Below are 15,216 nucleotides of genomic sequence, written 5' to 3'. Positions count from 1 at the left end.
CGGAGGAACAGATGCTGGCGCTTATGACGGCGCGGGCGGGGCTTCACTGCAGGCTTGAGTTGTATCCGACGATAGAATTTGGAGCTCCTGTAGGCGGCCGCCATGTTTCTGTTTTGATGATGATGATAATGCTGAGAGGACTGCGGGAGCGTCGCGGGCGGCATTAAGCCACAGCGCGTTTGCGGTTGTCCGTCGCCCGCGATGGCCGGTTCCGTAATCGCTTCAGTCGCCGGCATGTACCCATGAGGGGGGCGGGGGGAGGGGGCGGAGGGGCTGGGACCCACCCCCCCTCCCGAAATTTAGATCCTACACCACCCCTTCCCCGCGCACGTCACCACTTCTCACACACATTCCTAAAGCGCCGCCAAATCAATGTTGAGAATTTACAGCTATTCGGGGGTCAACATTTTGCTGCCTTTTTCACTCCTTTTGGATGGCGGTAGTTATCGGCATCTCCTGGGATGAGAAGGCCAGTTTCCTCATCAATTCGTGGCCCGCGCGATTAACGCGAGATGCATTGAGTTGTCACCGTGTATTTACCGGTCACGCGCGTCGTTGTTGCTTCGTTAGTTGAAACTTCTTCATTCAGATTGATCCAGGGAGCAGGAAAGGGATTCAGTTCATTGTCAGCTGACCTGTTTGCACGTGGAATGAGTTGCGGCCAGAGAAAATGCCAATTGCGTTTAACTTTTCTTCTTGTTTCATTATTTCCTTGAGTGACGGCTGGCCGCGACGCTGACAGATCCTCGGAACCATGTACCCGTGACAGGGGTTACATACGGTGGAAAATAAAATAATGCGAGACAGCGTCCATCACCCAACCCTGCAATAACCCTTAAACTCATAGGCAATATGACTGTCACCCGCAGACTCTTCTGGTTTCTCCTTCTTTGTGCAGCTCTTTTCTCGCAAAACTGCCAACTGGAAACAAGAGTCGCAAGGATTTGAGAAATATGCGATCTACTAAGGGAGAGAGCCCAGGCAACAGCCAAATAAGAAGGAAAAGCGAAAATTAACAAATTTAGCGGTTGTTTATAAAAATATTTATGGATCAACATCTTTTTATTTAAAAAGGAAGTAGAGAAAACGCCGCCCGAAGCGGCGGACGATTCCATGTGTTCTGAATGACGTTTCTACAGTTATCATTCTAGCTGCCTAACCTAGCCACTTCTATGCTGTGCTTATGTCGATGTTTTTCTAACTTTTTGCGGTGGGCGCAGTACGCGACTGGCGGCCACGCATCGTTATGTAACTTCCAAAATAACTATACGAGTCGGTTGTGGCACTTAACTGGTTAGAGCAGTGAACGAGGGATCCAAAAAAAGTGTGATTGTTCCGCAAATATATATTTCTGTATAATTCCTCCAGGGCTAAATAAAAAAAACGCTTTTATAGTCGGCTACAACTTATGTCTCCAAGTAAGCCCCGCATGCGCCCTCATACCCACCAGGCGCTGTTCCTCCGCGAGGCTGCAAATATTTCGTACTTCAAAATTTTTCTGCTACCCTTATAAGGCGGCATCTACAAAAATAAAAATATTAGCGCGTAATTTTATGCCTTTTCCCTCCCCTATTACAGTGGAATGGCGAATGCCTAATTCTTTATCGAACTAAAATAACATGCTTGTTTCGCTACAGCTATTTGTTGTGAAGTGTCACTTCGGTTGGCAGTGAAGTTTCATGAGTAAAACGGTTTCAGCAGTGAAATAAACTGCACCGCAGACTTTTGAAGAGTCAAATGCTCAGACTCCATACATTTTGTCCATGTCTGTTGCACACCTCATTGCTTCCGCCGGTGAAAAGACTCTTCAAGGACAGGAGACGCTCCGGAGGTATTAAGTACGACGCCATTTTGAAAAGGCGGTATGACGACGATATTGTTAGCGTCTGTTATTGGCTGGCTGAGTAACACAACTCCGCGCGGTCAGTGTACATGTCCTACCACATGCTGTTTTTTTTTTAAGTTCGATTCTATATACTAAAGTAATCTTTTTTAGACACTTTCGCTTCTGTACTTCTTTTTGGTAGTTCTCTTCCTGCGCTTCTTTTCGGCGCGAGTGCATTTTATGTGGTACGTTGTTTGCCTAGTAAAGGGGAGGTGTATCTCACAGGCGTACTTGAGAGATACACCTTATTTCATTTTTCTTTTGTGTGTTCGCGCGTTTTTATGGCGAATGGCGGGCGTTATTCACATTTGCACTAGTAAAGGTATCCCGCCCGCCTCATTTGCATAGAATAGTTACCTTGGCTTGCCCCCCCGAAAAACAATCCTGGGTACGTACCTGTTCTGCCGTGTTGTCTTCTCTGAACGTCAGTAACTGTGTCCTCTTTAAAGGGATCACATTTTTGCTCACACAAATATACTGCAAAGATAACATTGTGAGAAGGCCCAGCGACCCAGTGTTTATTCAACGGAACTATAGCGTCTTCCGTTTCACAGGAGTTGGAAAGTTGTCCTGTTAGCCTAGCTTTCTTTCTGCGATGTCTGTATATCTACACGTGTTTTTTTTTTGGTGGCTTGAACCACTGTATGAAATGATACTGGAGTATATCTAGTACGCTATAGTTCCTTTTTTCGTGCATGTTTGTGCATATTTGTGCCTCGCGCTAGCGTCATACATTGACGCTGCACTTCTACCCGACTTTGTCGTCTCGATCGTCGACTGGTCTTAGCACATCGCGATCGATATGACTACAACAAACTGACTTTTCTAAGTTGTGCACGCAGTCTAGGGGCAAGCTCTAACTCTTGGTTGTTTACGTAAGACTCCGGCACGCTTGAAGCGAGGACGAGCAGCGTTCTGCACTGACGTACGGCAGGCACACACAGCGACGTAACCAAGTACGGTGGACCCGTACCGTGTGCGTGAAATCGCAGCGTTACATTTTATTTCGAGTGTGCAAGCAGTTGCAGGCACTTCATAATTTTCTCCCTCGCAAGTCAATATAGGAGACGCAATATTTTGGGTATTCATGTTAGACATCACTGAAGCTCATTTGTTAGACATGTCCAGCTCATTTTGGAACGGCTGAACATTCGTGTTGTGAAGCTGAGTCAGCATCGGAAAAATTATATCAGTTCAAGCACCCACACATTGTGTGAAAGAGAAAGAAAAAACGAAAGATCAACTGAGGCGTTCAGGCGTGAGTAGCCCCGTTTCTGTGCACGCTACTCACAATGTGCTCTCTCTTTTCGCGGTCACAAGTACTCGAATGCGGCCCGTTTGTGGATATCAATTACACAGGGCACGAAAACCGTCAAGTTCCGTGCAGTCTTGTTTGCTTGCCGTCACACGGCAATCACTGCACCAGTTACGAACTGGAAAGGCGCAACCGAACGCTTTCTGCTTACCTTTCTTCCACATCGAAACGCAGTTTTGTGAATACGGGTTGACCTCCGTGCGCTTCCCATCTAGAAATAGAACCGAGGAGAACAACAATAAAAGACACCGAAAGGTCGTGAACGGCATTGTTATGCTGTTATCGCAGGTCCGCAGTGGAGCCAGACATGAAGCCTACTATCGCGTGTCTTACGGCAACAAAACGAATACCCACCCGATCGAGCTTGCTCGGCAGGAATTCGTCTCTGTTTAAGCGCGCTGCATTACAGCGTCGTTTCTCAAGTGCCTCAGGAAACTTCTACTACCGAATGTACTCCACGCCAGCATATCCTTGTGTCTCCATGAACAACGATCGCAGGGCTCTTGCATGAGCAGTTTTGTCGATCGCTGGTTGTTGCCGCAGCTTGTACATACAGCTCAGCCGATCTGACAAGAACGCGTTTAACGCAAATAGCTCAGCACATGCGGCAAGAATACGTTCAACGACACAGCAACATGCCAAGACGAACTGAAAGTGCTGCCATATTCGCCCGTCTACCGCAGTCCCCACCAGAAGGCAGCACTTGGGGGCTATTCTGTAAGTGTCCACCTTGTGGACATCTCCGTTTTGTCTGCTGCTGAATTGCTGATTGGCTGAGGGCGCCCGTATCCTTTAGAAGCATACGCAACCCCAGCCAATCAGAAGTTCAGCAGCAGACGAAATGGGCAATGTTTTAAGAGTTGGGGCCGGGCATGTGAAAAGGGTTAGCTGACCCATGCCGTCGTCCGACTCATCCACCCTAAGGACGTTGTTGAAGGGAGGAACTTGTTCTCATAACTATGCGACCTCTATTTACAACATTGATGTGAAGAACTGTTATGGCTGCCGTTGTCTAGCAGTAGTTAGTTCCCGAAATTCGTTTAGAATGGATGGTGAATTGAAGTGGAGAGCCTGTTAGTTGTAGGTGGACAGGTAACGAGGAACAGACCATGTTAAGGTATGTTGCGTATGTCTATTATGGTTATTAGGTTTTAAGTTCGATATAGTTACAAGGAATTCTTTACAAGTGCTTGAAAAGAACAAGGATCGCAAAATACGAAATTTGTATAAGTGCTGTACCCGTGGGATACCATATTCCTGAAACACCGTTTCAGTTGAAGCCAGGTAGGAAATGTTTGCAACATGGCGAAGAATCTTTTTTTGTAAAAGCAAGATTTTATTTAAGTTCCGTTTATTTGTGGTAGCCTAGACTACAGTAGTTAATGTATGACGCGAATAGTGCGTAATACACTTGAAGTTTTACCTTTGAGGGGAGTAAGCGTTGACATCGTGATAATGCTCCAGTAGTTGATGACAATTAATTAATTAATATATAAGGTTTTACGTGCCAAAACCACTTTCTGATTATGAGGCACGCCGTAGTGGAGGACTCCGGAAATTTAGACCACCTGGGGATCTTTAACGTGCACCTAAATCTAAGTAGACGGGTGTTTTCGCATTTCGGCCCCATCGAAATGCGGCCGCCGTGGCCGGGATTCGATCCCGCAACCTCGTGCTCAGCAGCCTAACACCATAGCCACTGAGCAACCATGGCGGGTAGTAGTTGATGACAGTTTTCTACATAGTTCTATGTCCTTCTATGTTCTTCTACATATCTTCTACTTTGATATTCTATCTTCTGAAGCAGCGGCAGACGTCTCACAGCAAACTAGACCCGGGAGAGGCTTAATGCTTGCAATGCATACGGGATGTTTAATTGTATTGGTAACATGATCTTTACAAATCACGTATGACACGTTGCACATTTCCACGTTTTGAGTTCGTCTCAAAGGCAGACATTATTTGCATAAAAAATCAAACTAATTATTTGACGTAGTAGTTCTGCGAAAGTCCGCAACACTCAGCTTGTAGAGTGGCTGCCCCGGAAAGGCCGTGGTGCCGAGTTCGAGTCCCGCACCAGGACGAATTTTTCTTGAAGTGTGAGGATTTTCTTTCGAGAAACCCGTATGGGTTTCCTTTGTAGCAACTGCTACGAACGGGTGGATGTCTGATTTTCCCTTTATCAAACTAATTATACGCATAATTAAAGCCTAAATTGTTGTGTTATTTAGCTTTTACACTACTTTCTTTTCACCACATGTTCCAGTGAATTTTAGGCTGCATTCAATGGGAACGAATTCTCAGTATGAGATCAGTTTGGGATCCGCTTTTTGAAAGTTTCCAACAACATGCGATGGGGCTGCGTTAACATTTCAGCCTGAATGCGTAAAAAAGCTCTTTTTGTTGTGGCTGTGTGTTTCTTTTTGTTCAAATTCTGACGTTTTACGTGCCTAAACCATGATATGGTTGTGAGGCACGCCGTACTGGGTGACTCAGGTTTAATTTTGACCACCGGGAATTGTTTCAACGTACATATAAGCGTGCGTGGTACATGGGCGTTTTCCCATTTCTCCCGCATGAAAATGCGGCCGCTGCGGCCCTGATCAGTGCTTTGTTAAAAAAAAACAAACGAAGACGAACAACAGCGAATTTTCACCGCAGGTTTCACTGCGCTTGTCTCAAAACTGGTGCTACTCGCAAAATTTCATCAGAAGCGGACGAGTCTTGTGAAATCGCTGGCTTCAGTGCGTGCGTTGCAGTATATCTGCTCAAGTAATTAGTTGAATACTGGTTCAATTCAATTATGTTATTAGTGAAGTATGCGCATTGGTTTTCCCTTCAACTAATGCATACATCTCTGAGTACTTCAGCACAATAAGTACGTTTGCGCCGACCTCCAGAGGCGATCTAAAAAAAAGTATTTCTGTCAACAATAAAATAAAACATGCAGTAGTATGATGCCGTGTTATTCCTTTACAACGTTGCCTTCTGTGGGTATGCGAAATACGAGCACACGGGCCTCGAATCTCTTTTTTAAAGAGGAAACGAACCGCGGCTTCAGACGGGATGCCAGACGAAGTAGTGGAAGCGACAGGTGGTGTCTGGGTCACGTGGAACACGCCACCCAAATTTCCGAGCAGTGAAGCAGCGCGGTGACGCAATCATTCCTGTGTCCTGCTCCTCACTTATAATTTCTGAACGGTCGGGGGTCGATCCCCAGGGTCACCGGTGGGCGCGATTGGCTGTTCCTAGGCTGTGTGACGCATCAGAAGCTGATCACAAGGACGCAACCATTCGAGGAGGGCGGAATGGAAAGGCGAGGCACAGCAGACCGAGATTCAAGCGATTGCGTTAAACCTGAACGATGATAAATGGTCCATATGGACTTTAGACTAATCGACGAATGGAGTTTTATACGCGGAGCGTTGAGCACCTCTGGTCGCTTTTTAAAAATAAATATAATGAATTGGTACAAAAATACATACCCCGGCGAGTTGTCCGTTTTAACCATCGAGCAGCGTGGTTTAATGCATCCCTAAAACGTATCTTGAACAGGAAGAAGCGGCTGTTTCGCTAAACTAAAAAAAAAAAACGGAACACAACTGATAGCTTACGTGCGTATCAGCAGGTTGCTTCACTGTTTTAAAACTCAGTCAAAGAAGCTAAACGCGTTTTCTCTTACAATATACTTCCATCCCTGCTGATTGAAAATACTAAAAAATTTTTGAAAACTGCCAAGGGTTTCGAATGTAACACAATATCGTTAACAGATGTAGATGGTGCTGTTGTTCCGCAAGAAGAATGTTGTTCTGCACTCAATGAAGTGTTTTCTAAATCATTTTTGAATAACGTGTTGCCCTGTGCTCCTCTACCTGAAGTTGTCAAAATGAATTTTCCTGAGATGGAGCCCTTGTTAATCGATTACGATGTCGTGAACTTGATTCGATTAAAGGATTAGACGATATTAATTCTGAGTTTTTGAAAAATACCGAAGTGTTCTCATCTATAATATTGTGCAACATCTTTTCGCAACCTATTCTCTCGTTCTCATTACCAAAGGATATTAAAGTCGGCAAGGTGGTTCGATTATTTAAGTCTGGCGTCGTGAATTCACCTTTAAATTACAGGCCGATATCTCTAACAAGTGTGCCATGCAAAATTCTAGAGCATATAATATACTCTAATCTCGTCAACTTGCTAGAAACAAATTCGTTTTGTTCATCTCGTCAGCATGGGTTCCGTAAATTGTTTTTCTGTGGTACTAAACTTATTTCATTTAAACATGAAATCGGTGCCGCGTTGGATAATGGATTTCACATTGACACCATCTTCATAGACTTTTCTAAAGCATTTGATCTCGTCTTTAACGAATTACTTTGTCTAAAATTGAATACACTCAACATTGACCGTAATATTATCTCATGGATTGAACGCTTCTTATCTAATAGAACACATTTTGTCTCAGCTAACAATTTTGACTCTTCGCTTTGCCCTGCTTGCTTTTTCTTATTTATATTAATGATTTGGCTAAGTGTGTAGCGTCCTCCATAAGGTTATTTGGAGACGAATTGTGTCATTTACAGAGTAATATCATGAAATTCTTACACTAAAATTACAGTCTGATCTAGACACGCTAATTAACTGGTGCGACACTTCGAAAATGCCACTTAACAGCCAAAAGTGCAAACTAATGAGGATTTCCCGCCATACTGCTTCGTCTAACCTATCCGACTGTCACTTGAACAACTCTGTACTCGAAGAAGTCAGTTCCTATAAATACTTAGGCGTCCTCATAACATCTAATTTTTCCTGGCAAACACACATAACCGCATCACTAACAATGCTAACCGTACGCTTGGTTACCTCCGTCGCAATTTCTCTATGGCACCCGCTAAGTTAAAGCTACTTCTGTACAAAACAGTAATTCGTCCTAAGCTTAAATATGCCTCTTCTGTATGGGACCCTGGTTTGGATTACTTAACAAATGCAATAGACTTTATACAACGTCATAGCGCACGTTTCATTGTTACTAGCTATTCTCGGACATCAAGCGCAACATGTTTGAAGGCTACTTTAAACCTCCCTCTCCTGTCATCCCGTAGGAAGTCAGCACGGTTATCACTCCTGCACAAAATTCAGTATTACAATCCGGAATTAAAAAGGCAAGTTTTGTCCGAACCTGCATACACATAATCGCGTGCTGAACATCGCCATAAATTGAGCGTTCCAGACTGTCGCACGAACCAATTTTTTTATTCACTTATTCCTAAAACTACCATTGAATGGAATCATCTGCCGCCCTCAATTGTTAACATAACCGATACGTCTGCTTCAGAACTACTATTTAAGAATGCATTTGTTATTCCGCACTTTCAATTTTTTTTTAATATTATTATACCCTGTTATCTGCACATGCTGTGTATTTTGATTCACTCCCTTCTTTACTGCCTTCGGGCATTCAATTACTGTACAATAAATAAATAAATAAATAAATAAATAAATAAATAAATAAATAAATAAATGCGTTGCGATGCATTAACATTGGCCGCGTATTTCGGACACGGGACAACGCGTGGTACTACACCGTAGTATCAAACACGAACGTCGCATTGAAATCAATTGCTTTAGCGGCGGCACGGTAATAATCGAGAGAAATGTATCGGAGTGAACGTCGTAAGGCCAGAAACCGCTCAAGGAGCACAAGATTTCGGAACAACGATTGTATTAGTGCGAGAAATAAAGAAAACGAACGGCCGGTAAAGTCAGGAATAAATAGGTTGACAGTTACAAAGGATAGTAAATTTTAAAAAAGAAATGTCGCAGAGCTCACTTTATTTACTAAAAAGGAGATCGAAAATTCCATTAAGCTCCTGAGACACATATTGGGAAGCGGCAAGGAGGATTCTCCGGTGCAGTGCACATTGTGCGATGAGGAAGGTTAGGGTGCTCCCCTGATCCCACCGTCCATCTTACTATCGCTGAGCGAGATACGGAAGTCTACCTTTCCGTCTTGGAGGTAGCCGGCCTTTTTCAGCGAGGCAATGTCTGAAGCAAATTGGAGGTGGAAGTGTGGCAATGAGGGGTCATCGCGGTTGCAGGAACAACGCTCGGCAGCGGGAGTGAACCAAGGTAGATTGAATAGTGATTTTGGATGCACCGCGCTCACTCTCCAAAAAGGCGGCCAACACTTGGAGTCCACCCGCGTCCCGTTAAACTGGATCTTCAGAACGAGGTCAGCTGCACAATCGTCGTACTTCCAAACGGCAATGGTAAAGTACGTGTCCGTCATGTGCCGCACCGTAATCTCGGCAAACTGTTTTGAGCCTTCCTGGCACTGAATGATTTCCTCAAAGTTTTCTAGGGTCAGCAGATATTCCACGGACCCATTTTTTTGAATGCGCTTGGGTATCGACTGCGCACTGGTCAAATGCCGAACGCTACCGTACAAAGTCTCACAACGAGCAATGACACAGCTGGAATCAGGCTCCGGGGAAGTTTGCCGCGAGTGTTCCAGGTGGGCTGAGTGTTCACACTTTCGACGTATCTCATCTTCTTGTTCCGGGCGCAACGACAGCGACCTCGACGTGCTGGCTTCTTCCAATGGATTTTGCCGAGACGTCCGCTGGTGCGACGCGGTCGAGGAAATCGTGGCGGTGATTTGTTCCATCTCGGCCTTTAAATTCTGCTCGCATGCTCCGAGCTCGCGAGTGAACCTGGCTTCTTGTTTTCTGGCTTGTTCCGTAAGCTCATTCAACTGACTCTGAATCACTGGCAGCAGCTGGTCGTGGTTGAGACAACCCAACATCGCCTTCACGTCTTCAAGGGCAGCGTTCACGTCTTCGAGTGTCACTGCTGTAGGTTGCGAGGACGCAGTAGAAACACCGGCACTGCATCCGGCCGCGTAGTGCGTCGGCAGGTCTCTGTGCTGGACTCCCTCGCCGCATCGCAAACATTCCACGCTGTGAAATGTGCACTCGTTCTCGTAGTGTTCCAGCATGCGGTCCACGGTGCCCGTGTACTCGCAGCCGTGCGCTTCGTTCCAGCAGTACACCTTAATAGAAAATAAAATATATAAATATCCCACATTAAAATTTTCGGCCGACAAACTATTTTTAATTAAGGCGCCTTCTATACCTGTCCCTAACTTTTAGAACATACCTTTACGTGCATTACGGTCTGAACCACGGTTATCGCCAGATTCATTTGGGAAGCAAATATGCTCAAACTCAACAAGCAGTATCTGTCGCTGTCTCAACATTAATGATCCATCAAACACGAATACTAGGTTAAAGTGAATCACTTAATTATGCTTCTAAATAGCAAGACACCTACTCTCGCACAAGAAGCAACCTTGGCAAGCGAGAATCGATGAAAAATACGCCCATTGTTCAACTATTCTTCCAGCTCCAAACTCATCCACGAAAGACTGCAACATTCTTGTGCATTGGACCCTGCCATGGGCTTTTCGCTTGCACTATCATTCGCTTGCACTGAATTATCACTGAATTGTCACTGCAGTGATTAATTATTACCAGTTTCCCTTTGAATTTAACGCAGAAACGACAAGCCCAAAACGTCAGTGTGACGTCGCACATTTCAATGTATTGCCTTTTTGTTATTTCTGTCTTAGCTGTACGCTATGAAATAAGTAAATACCGAGTTCCAACAGAATATTTCACATGAGCCTACAGTGAGATTTTGATTGATGAGCGCAACGAGAATAAGGTGAAAGCAGAAGCCAATGTTATAGGTGGGAACGAGAAAGAAAATAGAGGATGATACCCTATCCATAATTTCAAGACATTGCAACCAACAGGCATAAACCTTTCAAAGGGAACTTTAGTATACATCCGGGATGCTAAATTTGAAGCTATAGGCAACAACACTTAATTTGGTTTCTTGTCGCTTTTTCTCCCTTTCCTTCCTTCCTTTCTTGTTTTTTTCTTTCTCAGCCAGCGTGTCAGACGCCGTTGACACGCCGGCTGACACGCGGCCGTTGACACGTGATTGGCAGACGGCCGGGCCCCTGGCTTTGTGCACAGCACTTCTTTATTCTTAATTCCACACGCTAACACAGCTTCGCTCGTTGCCGCGCCCTGTTAGGATCGGCCTGCAGCTATTTCAATCCGTTGCACGTGTTCCGATCCAACCGGGACGGTGGCGCACTTCAGAAAGCAGCGGATAACCGGCAGCCACATGGCGAGGGGTGCAGCTCAGGAGACTTCTCGAGGGTAGGTAATTGGCGGAACCTCCCCATGCGTTTTTCGAGACACCAGACAATGTGCTACCCGGGCGCGCCACCCGGGGCGGCTCCGAGTTCGACGAAGCAGGCTTTGTGCGCAACACGGCAACGGCGCCCTGTTCTGCTATGAGTGGGGGAGTTGCCGCGGGAACGCTGACGAGGGCTCCTTCCCACGCGCCGACCAAGACGTAAGACAATGTGCTACCCGGAAGCGCTACCCGGTCGGCTCAGAGTTCTACGAAGCCCCTCTGACGTCCGCTCCGGTCCGTTGCACCTATGTGTGTGTGTGTGTGCGTGTGTGTGAGCCCTCCTCCTCCTCCAAGTCGAGAGCCCGCCTCCTCCAAAAGGGCGGGTCATCTACAATGTCGTCCAACTATGACGTCGAGCGGAGTGCTTATAAGCAGCGATTGTCGGCTGCTAGAGTGTGCTCGTTGTCGTGCTCGAAATGTACTCGTGAGCTGTGTGCTCGTAAGCTGTTTGCTGTATGCTCGTCTTGCGGGCTCCATTTGGGAGTCACGCTAGATCGTCGATGTATCTCAGTTTCAACTGTAAATAACATGTAAATAAATCCTGCTTTCCTAAGTCCCAACGAAGAGTCAAGCTCTTTCCTACAGCTACGACTTCCATATCTTACATCTGAATGGCAGCGGTGAGATCGACCTACAGCTCGTAGATCGTCCGACAACTCTAACATATGGTGGCAGCGGCGAGATCGTCCGACGAATCTTACAACCCGCCAGCCTTACGCCCTATCCCCTTTATTTGCACTACACCCATATACACGGTAGCGGCGAAAGCATAGGGCGCCTTGAAGAAGACGAGTCCACTTGTCTAAACCTTGGCTCCTGCTTTCACCTATTAACCTATTAACACCACACCAGTTTGGTTTTCGTAAGAAAAAGTCAGTCGAGTTAGCATTAGTAGAGCAAAAAGAATATATATTAACAGAGTTTGAAAACAAAGGTATAGTTGTTGGTGTTTTCGTAGACTTTTCTAAGGCCTTTGACTTAGTTGATCATAACATTTTATTGGAGAAATTAAACTATTATGGAATACGAGGACAGGCACTATCTCTTGTCAAATCCTACTTATCTGAGAGAACACAAAGTGTGAAAATCGACACCTTTACTTCTAAGGCTAGAGCTGTCCATTGTGGAGTGCCACAGGGAAGTATTTTAGGGCCTTTGCTTTTTAATATATATCTGAATGATATCGTCAATACTAACTCTCAGGCAAGGTTTATTATCTACGCGGACGACACGAGTATTTTCTTCACTGGTAATAATATTCAAGTTCTTATAGAACAATGCAACAATGCAATGAAATCCTTAGAGGAATGGTCGAGAGTGAATTTAACGAAGATAAATGCAAACAAAACAAAAGCAGTTATATTCAGACCGAAAAACAAGCAAATACCTCCCCCATCAAGACATTGCATTAAACTCAAACACTATTGGAATAGTCGAGAGCTTCAAATGTCTGGGTGTCTTCTTTTCAGCGAACATGTCTTGGGACAATCACGTCAAACACGTTCTAAGTAAAATAAGTACAATAACTGGTGTAGTAGGCCGTATGAGATACATTCTTTCCACGCGTATTAAACTCTTGCTGTACAATTCGCTTTTCCAATCACATTTAAACTATTGCCAATTAGTATGGGGTAATACAACATCCACCAATCTAGAACATATTCACCTGTTACAAAAGAAGTATCTCCGCAACGCATATAACGCTTCCTACACAGCATCGACAATAACCTTCTTTAATAATTCTGGTGTGATCCCAGCTCACAATCTCTACAGATATCGTCTGAGTCATGTATATAAACTGGAAATCCATCGAAATATCAGCAACCTGCGTACTCTAGCCCAACTTCAGAGAAATCTACAAATTACGTTACAAGACATTTTTAGGATTGGTTAGTACCAACACCACGTTCAAACTATGGGAAACAATGCCTTAAATACACCATACCAACACTGTTAAATTACTATAATTCCGTCCGATTTGATCTTTTCACGTCATCATCCAAGAAACTGAAACTGATGTATACGCGGTTTCGATGTAATATCTGGTAGCGTTATGTATCTGTGTTGTTGCATTCTTTTGTTGACATGAAAGTGTGAGTGAGTAACATGTCATTGCAGCTATGTACACAGCTACATATATGTATGTACATGTATGTGCGCATATGTTATGCTGCCTCCCTGCAGAAACAGGGATTGTGGACACGTCAAGCTGTTGAAGGACAGCTTTTTATCTACAGTCCCTCCATCTGTAAATGTACAGGACGGCAAATAAACAATTTCATTTCACCTTGTTCTCGATTTGATCATCGTCTTGAATTTCCATCTCCCGCCTTCCCCGTGTTTCTCTACAGTCAATTTGTGCTAGTTTTGATAAACGCTAAAGAGTAACATTTGGTGAGGGCGAATTTGTGTAATACTGTTCGGCAATGGTAAAAGGGGCACTCTAATCGATAGGCGTGCACGTATGCCGCAGCGGAATTATGGGAATGCTAAAGCATAATTGCCTCCCCCCCCCAAAAAAAAAAGATAACGCAAGAAGTGACAGAAATTGTTTCTTTCCTCCTCACCTTCACGGTGTTCGCTGTTCTGGTAGGGAATTCACAACCCACGCATTCCGCTTCTTCGAATTGCACTTGATCCAACGGACACTGGCCAACGCCCCCTTCGAGACTGGCTGCGTGGCAAGATTGGCACAGAGCGTGCCAGCATGGCAACGTCACCATCCGCTTCGGTATCATGCGGCAGAGGCCGCACACACGTGAACTGGGAACCTCCTCGACGAACCGCGTCGGTCGCCAGTTGACGCCGGCGACGACGTGGTCGCGAAAACGGTGCACCCGTCCCGGTCCGTGATCCGGCATGGCGTCGTCTTCGGGCACGAATGCTACGCCCACACGAGAGCGCGGTAGCTTTCTTTGCCGAGCTTATCGCTGCTGGGTGGTGTCAGACACTTTGCATAAATCAGCGTCTACGAGAGATAAAACGAGCCCTGCACGCGCTATCGCGTAGAATGGCGAACTCTTATCGCAGTTATCGCCTCCACGACTCGACGAGGAACAACTGCTTCGTTACCGTTGGCGACTGCCGTTCCGCAGATCTACCATAGAGAAAGAAATTTCAACAAGAGCGGACACTCCCATAGAGCCCAGCGGCCGAATTGACTGTAGCACACCAAGCGGATGTTGTTGACCCCTTCCGGTTTCGGCTTTGGGCGCGCGCGTTTTGAACACCAGGTGGTACACGCGGCGCCGGCTCCGCTGCTTGGCGCGGCATTCATTTTTTTTTGTTTTTCGCTTTTGCTGAACCTCGCGTGGCCTTGGCGTGGAATCGTTTCATTGTTATGTAGAAATGATTGCGATTGACCTTTACAAGACTGCACCGAATCTGTCAGGTGCAATTTCATAAAGACAACGAAAGACGTCTTCTGAAATGATGAAATGTTTATTTTGCTCTATATTAATGCTCGTTCCGGGCTTCTTCTGCATTCATCCAAAGTTGTGGCACCAGGTGCCGTACGAAGCTCCACCGGATGCCATCAGCTGAAAGAAAGTAAATTACAAGCATGTATCATTTTGGTATATTGACCTAACAGGAGTATTTCGTGTGAGGCGAAACGTGCGTAAGTGGTGAATGAGCGGCGTTACAGATAAATTCACTTTTACGTACATTTCGCAGCAAGGACTCCTCCCAAACAATGTCATAAAATCTGAACATCCGATTTTCAAGCACCCTTCCTTTCCCGGGC

The 15,216-nt window shown here is 45.4% G+C and overlaps 1 protein-coding gene across 2 annotated transcripts in view; it reads right to left on the bottom strand.

Moving 5' to 3' along the window:
* LOC139060956 (uncharacterized) overlaps nt 1-14,578 on the bottom strand; it is a 278,066-nt gene extending 263,488 nt beyond the window's left edge. The window contains exons 1-2 of one of the 2 annotated variants that reach the window (XM_070540311.1): nt 14,039-14,578; nt 8,995-10,251 (exon numbers count right to left, since the gene is read on the bottom strand). In XM_070540311.1, the coding sequence (XP_070396412.1) occupies nt 9,139-10,251; nt 14,039-14,332 (1,407 nt within the window). In that variant the 5' untranslated portion in view covers nt 14,333-14,578 and the 3' untranslated portion in view covers nt 8,995-9,138. Of the gene's footprint in view, nt 1-8,994; nt 10,252-14,038 lie in introns of those variants that run through there. The other variant, XM_070540310.1, reaches the window with a different exon arrangement.
* Nucleotides 14,579-15,216: the final 638 nt, after the last annotated feature.

This window comes from Dermacentor albipictus, chromosome 6, assembly GCF_038994185.2.
Source record: "Dermacentor albipictus isolate Rhodes 1998 colony chromosome 6, USDA_Dalb.pri_finalv2, whole genome shotgun sequence".
Lineage (NCBI taxonomy): Eukaryota > Metazoa > Arthropoda > Arachnida > Ixodida > Ixodidae > Dermacentor > Dermacentor albipictus.
This window is presented reverse-complemented; position numbering and strand designations above follow the sequence as displayed.